This window comes from Diabrotica undecimpunctata, chromosome 3 (genome assembly GCF_040954645.1).
Source record: "Diabrotica undecimpunctata isolate CICGRU chromosome 3, icDiaUnde3, whole genome shotgun sequence".
Lineage (NCBI taxonomy): Eukaryota > Metazoa > Arthropoda > Insecta > Coleoptera > Chrysomelidae > Diabrotica > Diabrotica undecimpunctata.
Genome location: NC_092805.1, coordinates 135118000 through 135141610, shown reverse-complemented (window position 1 = coordinate 135141610; position 23611 = coordinate 135118000). Strand labels below are relative to the sequence as shown.

Here is a 23611-nt window from a genome sequence, read left to right as displayed (position 1 = left end):
CAGTATTTCCTATAGTAAAAGTTCAGAGAGAGTTTGTAGCGTCATACGTGTTAGGGTCGTAAACTAAAACAATTAGCGCCAAATTCAAAAGTTACATTTTATTATTGAAAATTTATTTTACAGCAATAGGAAATAAATATAGACGTAAAATAACAAATTTTAATAAAAATGTATTTTATGCCCCAAAAAATAGCATAAACTTGTGCATTTGTATATAATGTAAAACATATTACAGGGTGGCCCATTCGATACGCATCGGTCTCTGTACGGAAAACAACTTAATATTTAAAGTGTTTTTCTAATAAACAGGACAATTAACACTACCATTGAAGACCTTGAGACCAGAAGGGAACATGTCACCAAACAATATTTTGGAGAAAAGATTTTTAACTTATTTTCAAATCGTGAAATTCGATTTTTACATTTTTCTCGGAAGTAAGGACCTCAAACGTTTGGACATATGCAATTAAACACATAATAAAAGTAACACAAATGTTTATTTAACGGTTTTTGAGTCTTTGAAAAAATCTGAGGCTTATCCTCTTTTATATAAAAAAATTGTATTAAAAAAAATGAACATAAAATGCAATATTTTTTATCATCTAGAGTTGAATCAATTCCATCAATTGCGAGTTTCTAGTACCGGTCATAGACGTCCGTTTTGGGTAGGTCAACGGATATTTTATTGCATATCTTTGTTGTTTTTAACATTTAAGTATTCCTTACACTAGATTAGTAACAACAGTTTGGGAAAAGAAGAAAAAAAATCAAATTGAAACAAAATTTTATTTTAGGGGTTTTAAAAAAAGTATTTATTACGATGGAACGAAACTAACACAAAATAAGTATCAAAAGTAGATAGTAACAAAAGACACTCGATGTGATGAACATTAGTATCTATGCATAAATTTGCCCTTTTGCTTAGATAACGCCAAATTCTTGCAAACATTCCAAAGCTATTTCTAAATTAATTGCAAGCATCTTGTATCCCTAGACAGAGTTGTGCACGATTTTGTATCGGAACGGAATAAACAAACGCTTTTATGTATAATCAAACACAATAATCGCAAGGATTAAACTCTGGCGTAGTTCGGATTAAACTTCGTAGTTATTATCAAAAAAGTCTCGCACATTTCTGCTAAAGTGGACCGGACAGCCGTCATGTAGAAACCATAAGTTCTGCCGAATATTTAAAGGTACATCATCTAATCAATCAGGTAAAACATTTTGCAGGAAATGTAACTAATCAGCACCATTTAAACGAGCAGGTTATAACTCTAAACGGACTTCGTTTACAAACAATTTTTTGACACTTATTGGTATCATACATGGCTACATGGCATGTAAAACAATGCATTGTCCTAACACAAGATCTTCAGGCAGTAAAAGTATGTCCCATGTTAATGCATCGGTTTTATACTATAAAACAAAACTTTGCTGTCACAACTTTACCATATTTAATGTTAATACTCATCATGTAAGATGCTACTGGTTTACAGAAACAGAAGCGGACCTATCCGCCAATACATTTGCAACTTGTATCACTGATTACTTGTTAGACTTCTGTCCTGTAAATATTCCTATTATTATTTGGAGCGATGGTTGCACCTATCAGAATAGGAATGCTACATTGTCAAATGCGCTTCTATCTTTTAGTGCCGGAATAGCATTTATAGCCGGAACAAATTGGAAATATGTTGCTCAGGATAGAGACCGATGGAAGGAGTTGGGAGAGGCCTATGTCCAAACATGGACGACAGAAGGCTAAGAAGATCTTTTAGTGTCGAAAACAATGTTATTATATACTAAAAGTATCCTGAGCGTGGCCACACACAAATGGAGGCCGATTCCGTTCACGCTCAAATAGAAAAGACAGTAAAATATAAGTCTATTTATCTTCCAAGTGATTATATCAGACTCACAAAGGAGTCGAGGAAACAAATACCATACCAGACAAAAGAGGTCACTTATGACTTTATCAAAAATTTTTCCAAAACTTTAGTATACCCTTCCATTAGACCAGGTCGAAAAGGAAACGATCCAACCGTAACTGATATTAAAGTCATCAAGTATACGCCTGATGGAATCATCCAAGTAAAATTAGATTATTGTGGTGAGTTTATAGATCTACCCACAAGAAAACCTAGAAGTGCGAAAACCAATGTTTCACAACTAGGCCAGTTTAAACCATACGTAACGCTCCTATCAAAATAACCAACACAAAATATAATCACTTACAGCAACTTAAAAGTGTAATTCCTAAAGAATGTTATGGTTTCTACGACACCTTGCCTCACGAGAGTAAACAGAAGAATTAACATCGTTTTTGTTGTTTTATTGATTTTTGTGTTTTCTGCATTTTTTAAATAAATATTTTAAGTCAATAAATTTCTTTGTCCCACACAAATAACAAATTGCAATATTTACATTTGGTAGAGATTACACGTAACACTCCTCTAACCAACAATTAAACAATAATGATTCTACGTAGGTATATGCAGCTTTTTGTTAATGAGATTATAGTTTTACAAAATATTAAAAGAAATGATACTTGTGAGATCCAATGTACAAAAAAATATATAAAATAGTATTAATAATATTTAATTCTCACACAACAGAACGTTTTTTGCGTCTCCTGTACAAAGGGGTTTTTGCAGATACGCGGTATCACATCAATGTCAACGGAAACATAATAACAGAACTAGAAGAACAGTTGAAGACATGGAAAAACTATATTGAAGAACTCTTTGCAGATGATAGACAACAATCTGAGCTAAGTAACATACAAGGAGACGAAGGTCCAGAAATAACGGAAGAAGAAGTAATGTACGCACTAAAAAGAATGAAAAATGGTAAAGCCCCAGGTCCAGATGAAATACCAACGGAAATCCTTAAACTAATAGAAAAAGACTCGATTCACATTTTAGTTAAACTTTTCAATAGCATTTATACATCAGGAAAAATACCACAAGAATGGCTTTTATCCACCTTTGTTACTATATCAAAAAAGATAAATGCCAAACAATGCAGTGATTACCGTACAATCAGTCTGATGAGCCATGTACTGAAAATATTTCTGAAAATTATACACTCTAGAGTACACAGAAAACTGGAAATGGACATCAATAATACCCAGTTTGGATTCCGAAATGGACTTGGAACAAGAGAGGCGTTGTTTGCACTGAACGTTATGTCTCAAAGATGTCTTGACATAAATCAAGATGTATTCATGTGTTTCATAGATTACAACAAGGCCTTTGATAAAGTGCGGCATGATCACCTAATCAGACTCCTGACAGAAAAGAATTTAGATAAATGAGACATCCGACTAATAGCAAATATGTACTAAAATCAGAAAGCAGTAGTGAGAGTAGAGAATAATACCACTGAAGAAATTGAAATAAAGCGAGGTGTGAGACAAGGGTGTATACTGTCACCAACCCTGTTTAATCTCTATTCCGAAGACGTAATGAATAGAACACTCTCTGAGCAATCCGTAGGTATTAAAATAAATGGTGTTAGATTAAACAATCTGAGATTTGCCGACGACACCGTTCTGATCGCAGAAACACTTGAAGAGCTACAGACATTGGTGAATAAGATAGCATACTGCAGCGAAGAATATGGACTATCTTTGAACATAAAGAAAACTAAATTTATGGTAATATCGAAATCAACACAAAATGTTCAAAATTTATATTTACACAATGAAATTATCGATCGAGTTAGCAAATACAAATATTTAGGCACTTTTATAAATGAAGACAACGATAGCTCAGCAGAAATCAAAATAAGAATAGAAAAAGCCAGATCCATATTCACTAAAATGAAGAGAGTGTTCTGCGGAAGAGATTTGAGCCTTGAAATGAAACTTCGCCTGATGAGATGTTACGTACTTTCTGTGCTGTTCTACGGAATGGAGTCATGGACGTTGAAAAAGATTGATACCAAAAAATTAGAGGCATTTGAACTGTGGATGTATCGCAGAATCCTGAGAATATCATGAACCGAGAGAGTCACAAATGTCGAGGTCTTGAGAAGAATGAATAAAGAAAAGGAAGTCATATTTACGATCAAAAAACGAAAACTGCAATACTTGGGACACATTATAAGAGGCGAAAGATATGAACTGCTTCGAATAATTATGCAAGGGAAAATAGCAGGAAAAAGGTCCATAGGAAGAAGACGAAACTCCTGGCTAAAGAATCTACGGGAATGGTATAGCTGTAGCAGCAACGAATTGTTTCGGTCAGCAGTTTCGAAAATACGTATAGACCTGATGATCGCCAACCTTCGGAACGAAGATGGCACTTGAAGAAGAAGGTATCACATCTTAAGCATCGATATTTTATTTCTTTTCTTTATTAACAACTTAAAAATCCCAGGATATAAAATGTCAATTACAATAAATATACACGCAGGTGTAAAAAATTAGATCAACGCCTGTGTTATAGAGAAGAAGACGGAATTTTTGGAGATGCCACTTATATATTGGGCATAGATTTAAGTAGGAATATTAAATGTAAATAAAAAACACAATTTATATCAAAAAAATTATTATTTATAAAAACATATGGCTTTATTCGAAAATTGAAGAAAAAAAAGCTACTTTTCAGTTTTGTTGATAAAAAATAGTTATAACAAAATAATGTTACTGTCATTTGGTCATTGTCAATAAAATTTCCTCCTTGGGCCCTTATAACAGACTTTATACGTCTTGGTAATTAAATTTTAAACATAAAGTTGGTCTCATATTGTCTGAAGCTCCGCACTAAGCTCAGGTAAATTGTTGACAGGGTAGCCCAACTTGAATTCGTTTTTAAACTCTCCTATAGAAGTTCGATTGGATTGGATCGACTAGCACGGTGGCGACGCGCGCTATCGTCTATAAAAATAAAATTAGGTCCTATAAATGACGCAAAGGGCCATGCTCCACATGCTCATCTAAAATAGTTTTTATATACCTTGATTCTATTATAGAACCTCCATCCACAAGAGCCAAGTAAGTACGGACATCGAACATAATACCAGCTCAAACCATAACTGAGAATCCTCTATAGGTGATTCTGTCGGCAATATTGCATTAAGCAAATCCTTCTTCTTGTCTTCTCCAGATTCTTTCGCTAGCATTTGTCGACCTCAAGCAAAAACCTGGACTCATTTGAGAACGAAACATTACTTCAATCTGCGTAATTCCAATATTCATATTCCCTTACAAAAGCAAGTCGAGCTCTGCGGTGTTCCATGGATAGCTGTGCACATAGGTCTGGTGTTCTGGATAATAAATTCACTTCATGAAGTTGTCGCCTAACTGTACACATTTCTAATTTCGTTCAGGCGAAATGGCTCTTTAAATAGCACTTGCACTAAAGCCACAGCTCTTGCAGCATAAATTAGATTTCTTTCCGATTATCAAACTTAAATTTTTGACAAAATCATAAATTGCTATTGTTTATAAGAAATGCCGTAAAAAATTTTAAAAATAATGTATAGAAATGAATAGTTGTCCTTATACGAGGGTATCTCTAAATTTATATTACAGGTTTTAAAACTCACGAGACACGGGAAATATGTCATGGCTCGAATTTTTTGCACCTTTTGAGTATATTTACAATTCACGTATCTATCATATAACATCCACCATTTTGTTTTTTGCAATTTCGACTTCGGAGTCGTAATCAGAACCTCAAAAACCCCCGGATACCAAATTTCATGCAAATCAAAAGACACTTTCAAAAGGTTAAAACGGTATAGATTCGTTAATACCCCAATACGCAGCCTCACTACTAAAACCGTATCAGAATTTTTGTGAGAAATATTTGAAGATTAATACAAAAATTTTATGACTTATCGGATTTATTGTTTTTATAATACCAAACTTAATCACGTTGAATTATTTCTTGAAGGACTTGTTCGCTTAATAGCCCTGGACATTAGTGCTAAAGGCAAAATTACAGCCAAATCCAAATCTCAACAGCTGCTTTTCAGTGGGAATTCCCAAGTTTTTTTTTCAAACCACATGGTCTACAAAATGACAAAAAACATTTAACAAAACTAAGATATTTCCCTGGTGTGCACTTTCAAATGCTTTTTCAAAATACATGTTTGAGAAAACTTCTTAAAACAAATTTTACACGTGTAAGGCTTTTCTCCAGTGTGTATTCTCAAATGCCTTTTCAAACCACATATATGAGAAAATTGTTTAAAACAAATTTTACACATGTAAGGCTTTTCTCCAGTGTGTATTCTCAAATGCCGTTTCAAACCACTTGTATTGGAAAATGGTTTAAAACAAATTTTACACTTGTTTGGTTTTTCTCCAGTGTGCAATCTCATATGTTGTTTCAAATGACCTGCCTGCGAAAACAGCTTACAACACATTTCACACTTGTATGGTTTTTCTCCAGTATGTAGTCTCATATGTCGTTTCAAATGACAATCCCGGGAAAACAGCTTAAAACAAAATTCACACTTGTAAGGCTTTTCTCCAGTGTGGACTCTCATATGTTGTTTCAACTTACTTTTGTTGACAAACTGCTTAAAACAAATTTCACATTTTAATATCTTTTTCACATCAGGTTGACTCGAGCGTTGTTCGTTATTACTTGTATGTACAGATATTGTTTCCATAATTTTCAATATGTTCTCCTCTTTGATATAGTCTAAAATAAAAACTAATGTATATATATATATATATATATATATATATATATATATATATATATATATATATATATATATATATATATATATATATATATATATATATATATATATATATATATATATATATAGTTACAATATATATACAGGATGATCAACTTTTGTGACAAAGTCCGTTATATCTGTTATTATAGGAGATACCAAAAAAGTTATTTACAAAATCAGGTAGCTATTGCTAGGTGCTTTGTATTTTAAAATTAGTTACAAATATATAGGGCCATCCATAACACTGCTGTATCAAAGATAGGTTTTATTTATTTATTTAAAATTTAACACTAGCCTTACTTCTTCGTTACAAGAACATGAGTTCTTGAGCATTTAAGAAGTTATAACCAAATTTCAATGAAGATCGTAACAAGTTTAACACCCTATATAATTGAAAAGGGTTACAAAATTAACAATCCGCAGTGCCATAGGAGAAAAAATTTACCACTTTAGGATACAAGGAAAAAGGAATACATCAGTCCAGCTATACCAAGGAAATTTTAAGACATTTTAGTGAGTTTTTGTTCGACTTTATTACAACAGCAAACACCATATACAAATGCTCTTATTTCTTATTGTCCTTGTTAAATACAGTATACAAATTGAACGAGATAAATTCGGATCATACGAAATATATGTATTTCGGCTCAACTCCGCTCTAGGTGGTTGGCCAACAAAAGGTTGTCAAATAATTATATTATAAAAATCCAATATTTCAGCGGGCTGCTGGATTCTGAACTCATTCAAGAACAAGTCAAAACTCCACCCAAATAGGTTGCTCCGCCCATCACGTATAAAAATTGAAAGCTACACTTGTCTTTACATTTCAGCAGTGTTGCCAACCGGAGGAAAATGTTCGTTATTTATTTATTTCTGTCACGTTTGATGAGAGAAATCACATGCCATGAAATTCGATCAATAACGACGTATTTCAGTTGAGTCAATTTACCTTTACCCGTGCGTCATGATTTAAAGCATACGAAATCAGTCGGAAATTTACTCAACGCAACAGCAAGTGACAGAAAGTGGTTATGACAATCCATGTGAATAAGGTTAACTTTAAAGAAAATTAAGGGCAAAATAAAATACACTTACCATAAAATTTTCAACTACAATATAAAGTTAGTTGTGAAAATAACTGTTTGTGTAATATAAATAATTCCAAAATGTAAAAACAGGACAAAAAATAGCAGAATAGTCAACAAACTGACAGCCACAAAAGTAAACAAACCAGAAACGTCAAAAATTGTACTTACAATCTGAAAACGTCCAAGCGTCTTTTGTGTACCTATCTCTTTTCGATGTACTGACTGCAGAGCGTTCATAAAAATAACTCTTTACTTAATAACAGGCGGTAGCTGGTTTATCCTTAGTTTCATGCGTGGGAGACAATGATGCTAGATAAAAAGTATGTGTTTTATCTCGCCAGGTATTAATGACGCACGGGTAAAGATCCGTGGACTCAACTGTATAAGAAGGCACAAAATGGCCTGTTGAAATGTAAAAAAGTTTGGTTTTTTTTACAAATATTCATATTATATTAATTTCTAGTTAAGTTAGCTGTTGTTTTTATTATACAAGAATCCTAAATTATATACAAATACGTTAATAAAGTTTTATAGTATACTTTAGTTTTTGACCTCTTTTCACCTCCGAATAAGTATTTATCGGGAGGGTAAACTGATAGATTTGCATGTAATCTGTCAGATAAACTTCCCGATAACTATTTATCCGGAGATGAAAAGATCGGGCCTAAGTAGATTTTAGCTAAACATTCAGTAGATTTCCTAAATAAAATGTGGCAACGCTGTCCGGCCGCACAGTCAATACTGTTAGTAGCTCCGTGTCACACTCGGCTCAGTCTAGTGATGTGCTTAGAAGTTATTTTTAAATAACCGTTATAACCGTGGAAGTTATTTTCGGGTAACTGTTATTTTAAACAGTTATCAGTTATTTAAGTTATTCAAGTCAAAATCTGACCAAGTTCTTCTTGGAAGTCCCAATATTTATATAACCGGCTTAGAGTTTGTCCTTGAATAAGGGTTATAAAACAAAATTTGTCTGTTTTTATATCTCTAGGTAAAAATATTTATAAAATTTTAGATATAACTAAAATTGAATCCTTGAACACGTGTTTACGTGTTATTTTAAATAACACATTTTAAATAATTAAATGGTTTTTTAAATAATTACAGAGTGGTAACACAAACAAAAATTACTAATCCATTGCCTATTATTCTCCTTATTTCTATTATTGACATCATATAACAATACAATGAATTTGCATTGTTTGTTGACATTAATTTTGATTTCGAAATAAGAAAAGGATAATAAAATCCTTCCTTGAATTACATTCCGAATCCGGAAATTGTTTAGAATTCTACCTTTTGCAATGTATCTTTGCAATTAATAACGAAAAAATTTTTTAATGTTTTTTATTTATGTCTAAATATTAAAATTTCAATAATGTTAAAAAGTGCAGAATAATTTAAATGCTGCTGTCTTAAGATCATCAATTTTTTTTTTGCTCGATGCTTAATGATATTAACAGTATTCAGGTTAGGTACATACATACTCCCAAAAAGATAAATAAGTGGTCACTAAATAATTACTACGTATTATGTCGTAGGTATCTACATCTACGAATATTTATTTCTTACTCTCGCTTCTAAAACGCAATACGTGATTTCGCATTTTAACTGTCTGAATAACCGTGTACCAGAATAACCGTGTACCAGAATAACCGTCTATCAGAATAACTGGCTATTTTTTTAATGCTAACGCTAATCTTTCCAGTAACTTACTTAGTAGTTACTCCAGTAACGTACATTAGCGTTAAAATATTGACTGTTATTCTCTGGTATACGGTTATTCACTGGTAGACGGTTATTCAGGCAGTTAAAATGCGGAAAATAGGCATAAGAAGCGAGTAATACCGGACTGAGCTCGGTATGTTGCAATACTATTAACAGAATAATCGTTTACTCAAGTAACTGACTTGATATAAAAAATAACTGAATAACTGGTAACTTATTTATTGGATAACTATTAGTCACTGTTATTTGTCAGTAACCAGTTATTAATAACAGTTCCTGTTATATCGTCACTTCTCTAGCTCAGTCAGTAATCAATGGGCGCGTTCAGCAGACGGAGCAGCTACCGCTCCGCTACTTCCGAATCCATCGGTTAGCGCTGGACCAAATGTCATAAGTCAAAACCTGCTGGATTCCGCTACCGCTACCTTATCTGTCAATGTCAAATAATTTGTCATTTTAAAAATTAAATATTTTTGTTCTTTGTTTACGTTTGTCAGTAGATTACCAATTTAGCTTGACTTTTAAATATTATTTAACTTTACGTCACATTCATATAATAGGAATATAGAAAGGAATGACATAATTAGAGTATTAGTGGAAGAACTTGCGGACGAGGAAAATAATATCCAGCTAATTGGAAATGTTGTGGATCAGTTGACACAAAATGAAGAATTAGAGCTAAATAATGATGAGAGAGCTCAAGTGCCTCCTAATCAAAATTTTTATGAGGAAACCATTCACCAATAATATATGGGAGATCTTTTTGTAAAGCATTTTCGCATGAGTAGGGAATGTGATGAAGTAGGTTTTAGTAAAGATTATTAGTTCTTTGAAAACTACATATAAATATTTTAGGTAATTACTCAGCAACTAGGAAATTTAGGAGTTATACCCATTTCAATTCAATACCCTACAATTCCTTTAGATAAAAAATGGAACATCTATTAATGTGGCGAAAAGGCAAATAGAATGATGATACTTGTATATATTTTGGTTCATTAATATTTATGTTATATTTACAAACTTTTCTTATTTGGCTTATAAACACACTTTCCTCTGTAAAATAATTAATTTTAATAAAACAAAAGCTACTAAAAATATATCATTTTATTTACAACATTTTACAAGTTTTATTTACAGTGCTATAAATGTAGTTAATACAATAAACTGATTTGGAAGAAGAATATATGAATAGTATGATTACAAAAAAAAAAATAACATATACAGTCACAAAATAAGATAACAAATCAATTCAGAAAAAGTCACAAGGTATAATGGTATTAAGTTATCTAATGCATGCAGATAATGTAACACTAAACACAATACAAAAGCTGAAGTCGAAAGTATTACAAAGTTGGATCAGAATTATCACTTTTGAAGGGGAAAACTGATAGATTAAAAATTTGGAGCTTCTTTGAAGAGTTAGCTAATAGAAGAGTTCTGGGAGTAAAGCTGTTATAAGAGTAATTGAATCTATGAAAAGAATATAAAAAGTCTGCACATACCTAGTTGCAATATTGGAGAATAATAAACAAATATTTTGGAGAGAAGTTTGAAGCAGGTGCACAGGCTGTTGATAATTTTAAATAGAACTATTAAGTCTCTTTGATTTCTATATACCTCAAGAGAAGTTCAGTATACATTCTAATGCAACATATTCACAGTATACATGCATCCATACAATGGCATGACAGAAAATTGGACAGTCTTAAGTTTCAGTTTAGATGCAATGTAATAGGGGGACAAAACTGTAGACCAGTAAATGAAAAGGGATCTAACCATGGAGAAGCAGATCAAATAGCAGAGATGTAAGAAAAATCTTTGATGGTTCTCTTCACAAATCCAAGTAGCTTCATAGATTTCTGTATTGTTGTGGAAATGTGTGATTTATAGTTAGAGTCAAGGTTCACACCTAGATCCTTGGTTTCAAAAGTAGAATATATGGTTAAATTGTGTTTACTATATTCGAATATTATTGGGGGATGAGGAAGGTGCAAATGAAAACTATGACATTTTGACGCATCCAAATACCATTTTGTGTGCTCCACTTAGAGGCGATCAATATCCTTTTGCAGACTTCGGCCTGGCATTTGTTTATTTTAAAGCATTTTAAATCGTCAGTAAATATATAGTAAATTTTCACTTACTTGGAAACAACATATTAGATAGTTGACAATTAGATTAAACATTACACACAATTATCATCTAAATAAGGAAAGCTATATAGTGCCTGAAAGAAAGACTTTGATATGTAAGTAATAAAACCATCAACGAATTGAAACAATAATTACATCTATAGGCATGATAACAACAGAACTAAAAAACCAGAAACAGAGAGGAATAACACCAGCTTTCAGAACAAACAATTACTTAAGCAAATATAATAAGCACCAGAGCCAACATAAAAAAACATTTATACAGTGGGGTATAACAAACTTAATCAAAAACCCAACATACAATATTACATCTGTTAAACTGGTAGAACCTTAAACAAATATATACCAGAACACAAAAGAGCTTTCAACAACAAAAAACAGAGTCTACATGCACACTTCACCTTTTATATCATAATAATTCATTTAGTGAACAATTTCAAATCCTTATATTAAGAAATTTATGAACCCTCACACTGCACCGTAGTGAAAAAAAGGACCCTTCTGGCTGTATATCTTTTTAACTCTATATACACACAAAATTAAAATCTAAGTATATATCTACACATTTCTTTAAAAAAAAACCTTAATTTGTGTTAGTTAGAGGTGAGAATCACTATATGATTCACGCAACCTTGTTGACTGATATCGTATATTACAGCAGTGTGCATCACATGCCGATTCACACAAAAACAAGTCCATATGATTCATGCGACCGTGTTTATCAATGTAATATCGTTTATTATAATTATATGTCCATTTCCACAATATAGGCCATTTTACAGAAAAATACAATTTTGCTCTAAATGAATATTATTTATTTCCAACTGTTAGCCCGTAGGTGTTTGTTGATTTCACTGTGTACTCTGTGCAATTCTTTATACTGTGAAAATGAGTTAAAAAAAAACAAGAGAAACTAAATAGTGTAATGAAAACAATATTTTTTTAATATATAAAGTTTTTGTTAATTTCTTATTAAAATAACAATGTATTTAAATAATAGTTTTCGTTAAAAAATAAATATATAATAGTTGACTTAAGTAGTTTTTATCAGTAACCCACTTTTCAGGCTGTGAGAATCAAACATTGGTTCACATATTTCACAGGCCAAATATAGTTTCTGTTGCTTACAGCCGTCTACGTTTAAACTGCATTAATGATACTTTGATATGAGAGACCACAATTGCTTCTCAGAGCTTTCATAATTTGTGATGTGTGAGCATTACAAATGCGTGTGTATTCGATATTTGATTCTCGCGGCTGTAAAATCGTATTACCCGTGTATCACATTATGCTTCTCATGGCAGTGAGATGTATTAAAATATACAGATATAATTCTGAATGACCAATTTGAGACATACAGCTTTCCCCTCCTTTATTTGTTCAGAGACTATAAAGTGTAAAGCAGACATTTGTTTGTCAATTGAGAAAGACAAAATGCTGAAATAGCTGTAGTGGGAAGAAATTATAATAAAAGTTATAGAGATGTAGAAAACAAAAGTTTTCAGAGTTTTCTTTTTAGATAACATTAACTATAAGTAATGATCAATTTCGACGTAAACATTTTTAATAGCTAATATATGAAGTGAAAAGAAAGTATGAACAAAACATGAAGGAATGGGACCAAACAGTCATTAAATTGTAAAGATAAATAATGGATCACCTTTTTGTTATTAGGAAACAGCTGGAAAGGAATTAGAAATCCAATCAAGAAATACCTCTAAACAAGTTAAATAAATTCAATGGATATGTCCATATAATAAAGTAATATATGGCTGGAAGTAAAAACAAAACAAACACCTAACCCTCAATTTTAGTACAGAAATGTCATGAATGACATTTCTCTCAACATGTTGGATGGAGGTAGCGATACATTTTTACGCTACCAAATTTGACAGGCCGCTCCGGAAGTAGCGGAGCGGTAGCGGTTTCATTTTGCAGACATTTACTCAACAGTTGTGGAGCAGCTCCGCCTGCTGAACGCGCCCAATGATCCATGGAAGGAGTATGTCGAACAATTTATATGAAACGCGTATTTTTACGCACCTATCACGTTTTATGCTCGAACAATTATTTGTAAAATCGATTTACAAATAATTCTTCTTAATAAAATAGGTTTGTAATTGCTTTTTCCCGTAACGGTTTGGAAAATAAAAAATAAATTCGTAAAAAAAAAAACAAAATATAAACTCTAAAAGAATCTTAAAACTTACTAAGTAAATCTTAAAAGAAACAAAACTTAATTTCTAAAAGAAACTTAAAAGATAAAATTTTAAAAACAACTAAAAAAACCTATTTAGGCACAAAATTTAATGGAGTAAAGGTTCAAATAATCCATCTTGAATATCCATACAATAGGTGAATCTATCATACAAAGAAGCTCTTGTATGTCTGAGTTGATCAGGCGTAACGTCGGCACAATGTTGGATAATTTTCGCCCTTAACTCCATTAAATTTTCGGTACGTTCAAAATTGTGCCGATAAATATTTGATTTAAGAAACCCCCAAAAAAAGAAATCATTTGGGGAGAAATCTGCTGATCTTGGAGGCCACTTGATTGTACCGTTTGTCGCAATTAACCGGTTTGGAAATGTCCTTTGGAGATATTCTGTAACTGCCCTTATATTATGACTGGGACATCCGTCATGCTGGTACCAAATATCTCCAAAATTCATATTAGGAAGTTGCTGAATAGCCGGAACGATTTGATTTTGTAGCAGTTCGAGGTATTTAGTGCCGTTCAGGTTGCCCTCAATAAAAAAAGGATCTATTACATAATCGCCCAAAATACCCGTCCAAACATTAAGTTTTTGTGGGTATTGTTTGCGCACAGGAATACTTAGATGTTTATTTTCCCGAGACCAATATCGAACAATGGATGGATTGTGTTTCCTGTGAAGAGAAAATGTCGATTCGACAGTAAATAAAATGTTCTTTAAAACATTTTCGTCAGCATTTTGCTTTTCCATCATCTCTTCACAGAATACCATTCGTCTAGTATTGTCCTCGGGAAAAAGTTCTTGAGTTGTTTGAACTTTATAGCAACGATATCCATTTCTTTTTAAAATACCTCGAACAGTGTTTTTGCTTAAGTTTACTTGTTCAGCAATTTCCCTGCTTGAACACGGCTGGCTGACCTCAACAACAAAACAAACATCAACTTCATTATTTATACGTTGTTCACTCTTTTGACGAACAGGTGGTTCACCAAGTTTGTTACACTTGTGGCAGTTTTGAATACATCCACATTTGCGAAATTTTTGAATTATTCTCTCAACTGTGGAAATCGAAGGAACCGGCCTATTCGCAAAACAAACAACGAATAAATTAACTATATTTCGAATCGAGTGGCCTCCAAAATACCAAGTTAAAATTTGTAGCTTTTCTTAAATTTTATACATTTTAATATATTAACGAAAATATTTTATTTTCCCGCTACGGACTTACAGCCTAGAATCACTGTGAAAACTAGACTAAGCAAGCAGTCCCAGTCACTAAACCACCACAGCATAATAAATCTAGGATTTTATTATGCTGTCAAACCACCTATCGCTTCCTTAGGCAAGCCCCTCTTTCCTTTATCTAAGCAGTCAGATGGATATTTTGAGCGGTGTTGCCAACCTCATTCCTCTAAATGTTTCTCAAATAAGGTGTTAATCATAAAATATTTACAGGAAAGAAAGGAAATAACTACAAACCATTAAGTTTATTTTTGTTATTAGTCTGTTGTAGTAGATTGGTAAATACAATGAAAAATATAGGCAAATATCCGATTTATTTAAAGATACGAAGAAGATATAACCACCGAACAACCCGAAGGTGCACTCCGATAAATTTACATTGGTAGCTGTCAGACAAATTCGGTGACCTTGCGCCATTTTTTTAGTTAGGAAGGCAGTATTTGCGATTGCACAAAATCAAAAACTATGACTAGGGATGGTAAACTGATCCCGTACCAGTTACTTTGGAACAGTTTTTTTTTATACTTGTGGAACTGATCCCTAACACCAATATAAACGAGTACGCGTACATTGTAGCATTGTACTCGCACTGGACTTGGACCTTGTCTTATATTCGATAATTACTTACATTCGATATCTATTATATCTTACATACTTATTTATATTCGATATCTATTTAAACCGACTCAGCTGTACCATTGGATGATAAAACAGTACGCGGACGCGTACCTACATTTATGAATACTCGGTACCTCGGTAGATTAGATCTAATCTAATCTAATCATTTTTGTAGGTGTATGCATCTGAAAGAAGTTTAAATTTATCTTAGCTGAATGTAATATGATATAAGGCATTTACCAAATAAATTACTATATACCATACTAAATTGAATTGTATAAAGATCGTTTTATGGCAAATTTGAACAAAAAGAATAATGTATATAAGATTTCGAAACATAAATTAATTTCTCAAAAATACAAAAAATTTTACATTTATTTTTTACTTGTTCATGTAGTACTCCTAAAATTTATTATAATGATATGCGTTTTCATTTGTTGTTATTCATATTCATTAGGAAATTGTATAAGCTTGTCTATCAGTGGACTATTCAACAAATATACATGAAAAATAAATAACAATTTAATCGTTTCATTGCATTTGTCCTTAATTTTTCTCGTGCATTTCTTAACGTTTACAAAGCTTTAGAGAAATATCAACAGACGGCAATTGGTGTGAAGTAGGCAAGACTATAGACCTTTTTTATGAACTTTTTATGCAATCTCTGAATAACAGTAATTTAACTATTTGAAGTGAAACAGTCATTTTAATAACTATAAAGAAATCTAACAATATACAAATAATGTTATCGTTATGCTTAGATGTCTATTAAACGAATGATAACAAACTAATTTAAAAACCAGTATTTTTTAACAGGTATTTTTGTTTACGCGTATCAGTTTGACCTGATCCACAAAAATACTTGGACCAACCACCTCTAGATCTGACAACAACAAACACAAAATAATCGTGCCAACGATGTGACTGAAAACTAAAACATGGCCGCTGACAATGCGCGAACAATTCCCGCCGAGTCGAGTGCACCTTCGGGTTGTTCGGTGATATAACTCTCAAAAAGATCCGCAAATCGGATTATTACACGGCGATTGGCAACATTGACTTTGGGCGGCGCTATAGACTATGGTGCGTCCTAAAAGGAGACAGATAGTTGAACGATATTTTATACAATGTCTATCACCGGGTATGGATTTATTTTTGTCCAAGTTTTATATTGGTCCACTATTTCAAATGCAGTTCAAATAGACATAGGTATATTAAATTTTATGATCCGTTTTAAATTCGTTCAATATGTATATTTTGCTAAAACTAAAACGCTACTGTTAAAACCGATGTGGCTATGTGTACTTTAACAGCTGTTTTCCAGTATGAATTTCCATGTTTTTTTTCAAACCACCTGGTCTACAAAATGAAAAAGCACATTTAAAAACACTAACATATTTCTCCGGTGTGTACTTTCAAATGCTTTTTCAAAACATCTGCTCGAGAAAAATGCTTAAAACAAATTTTACATATGTAAGGCTTCTCTCCAGTGTGCACCCTCAAATGTTTTTTCAAACTAGCTGCATCAAGAAACTGCTTACCACAAATTTCACACTTATAAGGTTTTTCTCCAGTGTGTATTCTCAAATGCTTTTTTAAATATCTTGTATTACTAAATTGCTTAAAACAAATTTCACAACTGTAACATTTTTCTGTAGTGTGCGATTCCAAATGCCTTTTCAAATATCCTGCAAGACTAAATTGCTTAAAACAAATTTCACACGTATAACATTTTTCTCCAGTATGCAATCTCATATGTTGTTTGAAATAACCTGCCTGTGAAAACAGTTTACAACAAATTTCACACCTGTATGGTTTTTCTCCAGTGTGCAATCTCGTATGTCGTTTGAAGTCATCTGACCGCGAAAATAGCTTTAAACAAATTTCACACTTGTATGGTTTTTCTCCAGTATGTTGTCTCAAATGTACTTTTAAATTATCTACTGTAGTACACTGCCTGAAACAAATTTTGCACTTGTAATCCCCAGATGTTTCTCCAGTATGCAATCTCATATGTTGTTTTAAATTAACTGCCTGGGAAAACAGCTTTAAACAAATTTCACACTTGTAAGGTTTTTCTCCAGTGTGTATCCTCAAATGCCTTTTCTTTACTGGATGCCTAAACTGCTTAAAACAAATTTCACACGTGTAACATTTTTCTCCAGTGTGCAATCTCATGTGTCGTTTCAAAGTACTTTTGTCGACAAACTGTTCATAACAAATTTCACATATTAATTTCTTTTCCACATCAGGCTGACTCGCACGTTGCTCTTCATTACTTGTATGTACAGATATTGTTTCCATAACTTTCAATGGGTTCTCCTCTTCAATAAAGTCTAAAATAAAAACTAATATAGTTATTATATAAATTATATATATATATATATATATATATATATATATATATATATATATTATATATATATATACAGGGTGATCAATTTTTGTGATAGTCCGTTATATAACTGTTATAGAAGATACCAAAAAAAGGTATTTACAAAAATAGCAGGGTCTTCCATAAAACTACCGCATCAATGATATGTTTTTTCTAAACAAAATACCCTGTTTTAAATCTAACATTCGCTTCACTTCCTTTTTATAACAATATAAATTGTTTTATATAAGAGTATTTAAGAATTTATAACCTAATTTCAATGAAGATCTAAACAAGTTTAATACCATATATAATTAAAAAGGGTTACAAAACTAACAATCTGTTGTTGTCATACGAGAAAACATTTATGTCAGAAAACTAATAGGCGAAGAGAAAATCAATCACCACCTTAGGATACAAGGAAAAAGGAATAAATCAGTCCAGCTATGAGAAGGAATTCAGCTGGTCCTGATAACATTCCGTCAATTTTTTTTTAAATCTTAATCAAGCAGCGCTATCAAAACTCCTCGAACTTTACAATATGATATGGTGTCATCAAGATTTAACTGCTCTCTGGGGATAATCAATCCTTATGCTTATTAAAAAACTCTTTCAGACCTATCTCATTATCATGTACGCTTTGCAAATTATTAGAGATGTTAAAGTAGTAGCTCAATAGATACTTTTAGTACTTTAGTACATTAATAGATAATAGCCTTGGGTATACATAGGGACTTTGATTGAATTTTTTAACACATCCTTAGTTGCTACAAATAAAAAAAACATCTGCATCACTTACTCTTCAAAACTGTGTACACAGGGCTCAGTTCTGAGCACTACCTTGTTTCTTTTCAGTATAAATGACATGGGTTCCTTCTCACCTCCCCCAATAAAATATGTGATATATACGAACGTCCTTATTATATGTTGTCAAGGAAAAGTCACAAAAACTACATCTTCTTTACTCCAGAACGTATTAGATAGAATTTATAAGTTATCCAATTTAGTAGAAGATACAGTTGTGATTCTCCTGTTATTTATTTAAACGGAATCCCACTCAAAGTTGTTGAACACAAATTTTTAGAAGTTACTTTTGACACACGACTAACATCTATACATATATCGCTAGATGCATTTAGATCTAGCCCAGCTGAAAGCATGTGCATTGAATCTTTGGAACCTCCCCTTTTCATACGACATTAGCTTCTACTCTCTTCTTGTTTAATTAAAGTTTCTGCCAATCCAAAAAATCCAGTAACCAAACTAATCGGTGTACCCTTTTTCACAATTAGTAAAACCTTTGTTAGGAGACACAGACCTGACAATAACCAGCCTCGATCAGCACCTCCAATATTCCTCCATGGACCAAACCGCTACCTACTTTCCATAATGGTCTTACTCGAAATAAAAAAGAAAAAACACCTAGCCGTGGTCTTGACAATTATTTCAAGTAGTAATAAATACCAAACAATACAACCAAATTCTTTACAACGACACCTCAAAAAAATAAACAGAATACTCCGAAAACATAACCTTCACTGAAAACAATTCATTTAATTGTTTAGTTCTCCACCAAAGCACCTCTGTACTCGAACCACTGAAAGTGGGAAGATTTTGGAGACATTAGTTGGACTTTTCGGTTTGAATCGGAATCAGCTCGAGCGGCTGACGAGGCCGAAATAACAGTTATATCGTTCTATTGATTATGACTCAAAAGTGAAAAGTTGACTAATTGGTAATTAAAGTAATACACATTATTTTAATTTTATCTAAAACTAAACCTAACAATGAACAACAAAGAACAAAGAATTGTATTTATAATATAAAACGTCTAGAGACGTTTAAACGTCTATTTTCGGCAAGCGAATATTAGATTGTTGAACTACTACCGATCTAAACGGTTCTGGAGTTTCAAGTTGTGGCTTAAATAATTCCGCACTAAATAGTTTTATTTTATAAAATTGTTTCAAAAATAATTCCCGAATTTTCAACCCTCGTATCCGCGTCTGGTACAGAAAGAATATTACCAATAATATTTGTGTGATGGTAATTAGCTCATAACAAACAACGTAATAAACAACAAAAATCAGATGAAGAAAATTACCTAAATATATGTAGGTTATGAGAAATAAATTAAAAATAATTCATCTTTCTTAAAAATGTAAAGTATTCATAGTCCTTACAAAATGTTTGGAATTTATGATTATAACGAATTGTTATAGATAGTAATAACAATTATTCGGATTTGTAGGATAAAAACAGTAGATTGCACACTTAGGGAAGTACCAATCAATAGACATTAATTAGCAATAACATTTTAATGCAGGTTATTTATTTATTTATAAAGTGAAAAAATAATTGCAAAAGAAAAAAAAATCATAATGATACGAATATGGAAAGTGTACACTTGCCAATGAAGATTTGATTTGTTATCATTCATAGGCTTTATAGATTTAATATAAAATTATAAAACGGTTGCAGCAATAAATTGTTTCTTGGCGTAAAACTTCAGCAATAAATTAGTACCTAATTAATTGCTGGCCGTTCTCTTTTCTTGTTGAAACGTTTTTGGCTGTATCTTGATTTCTTCGGGGATGAGTTTTGCCCTTGGGGATGATGGGGTATGGGTTTGCCCTGACAGAAGAGTATGGTTGGATAGAACTAAAATTGTTATTTAAGGAAGACAAGACACTTGCCAGAGGTAAGTTAGTGAAAAGTGAAACTACATCAAAACTTACTACAATGTATCCTTGTGGTAACTGATCTAGTAGAGATTGATTCAGCTGACATTTAATAATTTTTATAGATTTCATACCTTAGTGATTCCTTAAATGAATAATTAAGTAAATTAATGAATAATAATAAATAACTAAGTAATTAAATATTGATGAATTTATACTTTTTAATTGCATTTACATAGTTGCTCTGTTGGATATAGTGAACAAAAGATTAATTATGATTTATTTATCTGAATCGTTAGTGCTCCATGTAAGAACTAGTTGTGTCCTCACAGGTTGGTACAAAGTTGAGATCCACATAATGATAGAGGTATGTCCTCACAGATTAATGCAATACACTAACTTTGGCAACACCATGGTATGCTAACTGATTTGAAATTACTGCTCTGTTAGGTTGAGCTGTATGAAATGTCACTCTTGTTTTCAAATGAATACCTGTTGAATTTGTGAATCTTTTCCAATATAACGTTTGAAGTGATCACGTTACTACTATAACTTAACTTAATTAACTCCTATAATATCTAGGTATTATTTTTAAGTAATATATGTGCTATTATAGTTTATTCGTCTTCCGGGTTTGGACCGTGTCATTTGTGAGTGACCCAAAAGTGGGTTCATCTCTTTTTTGAGATGAATATAATTTGAGATGAACCCACTTTTGGGTCACTCACAAATGACACGGTCCAAACCCGGAAGACGAATAAACTATAATTCTGACTCTGGCCGTAGAAGCCTACGATTTCATTTGAATATATGTGCTACTTTGGAACTTTGTTCATCCCTATTGGATATAATTTTTTCTTTGTTACTTACACTAAAGTTTTTTTAACATGCCTGTTCTTTGAACTTTTTTTTTAACTTTTACAAAACTGACTTAAATCTGTTTTTTTGATAACTCAAACTGAATGTTTTGAAACCCTAACAATCCCTGAGAAATTAACCTTCACTTCAATAAAGAAACACAAATGTATCCAATATTCATAGCTTTAATATGATACTGTTTTGTTAATAAAACTTTAGCAGTTTGTCAGGAAAATTACTACTAGGTACTTTCTACAGGAGTATAAAATAACAACAAAACAACAATTAGAAATTGTTTAGTATTATCCTATTTGCAATACCAATGGATATAAAGCATTTATATTTATTGGTAAAATGATTAACTCACTTAAAGAGTATGTTAGATAACAATAATTCTTTCTTATAGTAAGCTTTATGATTGAATATGAATACTATTTAACTGTTTTATATGAATTCAAAAAATGTAGCTTCTCATAATAACAAATATATTATGATTTCGTAAAAGTCTATCTATAAATATACATCTACATGGTAATGGTAACGCAGTTACGGTAGGTTATGCTTTACCTATCAAAGAATATAGACGCATATTTATGATCATTGTCCTAATCATTTATCGGAATTGGTAAATTCGTATTTACTTACCTTTTCCATTTTTTTTATTTTCTTCAACTGGCTCAAGATTATTTTCATTTATTTCAGACTTCATTGGGCATTCCTTTAAGACTAAATTATCAAATGTATCACCTGTACTATCTGTATTGAATTCCTGTTTAATTTCATTTTTAAAGCTGTCTAAAAAAGCATCTTCCAGGTCCAACTCATTATCAACTATTTCTATTTTGCATGTCTCCTCAACAACTTCTTGTTTTACTTCCATTTGGTTAAGCTCGGTTTTATGATTGCAAATTGCAATACTAAATCAGCCACCAAATTTCCCTTACACTAATACAATGAAATGACTATAAATTACTCAGAGAATCAGAACCGATCTCAATGATTGGAATATTATATTATTTTTCTATGGATAGGACGTTTTTCACATTCACATTTGGTCTCAGTGTAGTCAAATTAGCTGTCAATTTGTGGGACGTGTACGTTTTTCCATACATAGTACATAAAAAGAAATAGTAGTGCAAGAGAGATAGGGCAGCGGGGAAGTTTGTTTGGACGATTCCAGTCGTACGTAATGGCGGCGGCGCTACAGTCACTCTAGGTGGGGGTATGAGACGCATGTGCCGTGGAAGAATTGAAGTTGAAGAATGAAGGTTGGTGTTGTGTTGGTCTGTTGGTATTGTATTATTTGTATTGTACGCCATTGAAATATTGCAAGTTGAATTTTGTTTTGTTTTGTCTTTGTTGTAATCATCTTATTGATTGTTGATCGTTAAAATGGAACAAAATAAAAGAAAAGAAAAAGCCAACCATGTTGTGTTCCTGGTTGTAAGGACCACACAAGCAGTAGATTTCGTTTTCCAAATCCGAAAAATGAAATGGACACGTTGGAATGGTTGAAAGTAATTAAGAGAGGAGTATTAAACAATTATACACCTCTTACTGTTTACAATAAATTTCGTGTTTGCTCTAGACATTTTACAGACGAAGATAAAGTGGATTTTTACCAGCAATAGGTAAGCACTGTACCTCATAGCAAATGTTTGTTAGCAAACAAATTAAATAATATTTTGTATGTTTAAACTGTTATTGTTTAAATTAATGTTAATCCTATCATATGAATCTTACTTATATATTTTAAAATCATCAAAACTTATAAATCTAATTGTACTTAATTGTATTCCGCAAATATGACTTTGATTTTTAATATAAGTATTATGAATATTAATTGTAGTTAATTATTATAAATTTTGATGGGTCTTCTGGGCAACATATTATTTGGGTTCATTTCTGATGATGATAAAGATCAAGATATCTAGTACTTGTT

General features: G+C 32.0%; 1 protein-coding gene and 1 long non-coding RNA gene across 3 annotated transcripts; one reads left to right on the top strand and one right to left on the bottom strand.

The window, feature by feature from the left end:
• Positions 1-4734: 4734 nt before the first annotated feature.
• On the bottom strand, positions 4735-22729 carry LOC140437440 (uncharacterized). 2 transcript variants are annotated; one of them, XM_072526976.1, is made up of 2 exons: positions 22315-22729; positions 4735-6662 (listed from the first exon to the last, which is right to left on the bottom strand). In XM_072526976.1, the coding sequence occupies exons 1-2, from the start codon at positions 22547-22549 to the stop codon at positions 6055-6057; spliced, it is 843 nt and encodes a 280-aa protein (XP_072383077.1). In that variant the 5' UTR covers positions 22550-22729; the 3' UTR covers positions 4735-6054. The 2 variants fall into 2 exon arrangements, with proteins under 2 accessions (XP_072383077.1, XP_072383076.1); XM_072526975.1 differs by lacking the exon at positions 4735-6662 and adding an exon at positions 11029-18092.
• On the top strand, positions 9866-10877 carry LOC140437442 (uncharacterized). The gene is made up of 2 exons (XR_011950378.1): positions 9866-10325; positions 10380-10877. It is a non-coding gene; the product is annotated as an uncharacterized lncRNA (long non-coding RNA).
• Positions 22730-23611: the final 882 nt, after the last annotated feature.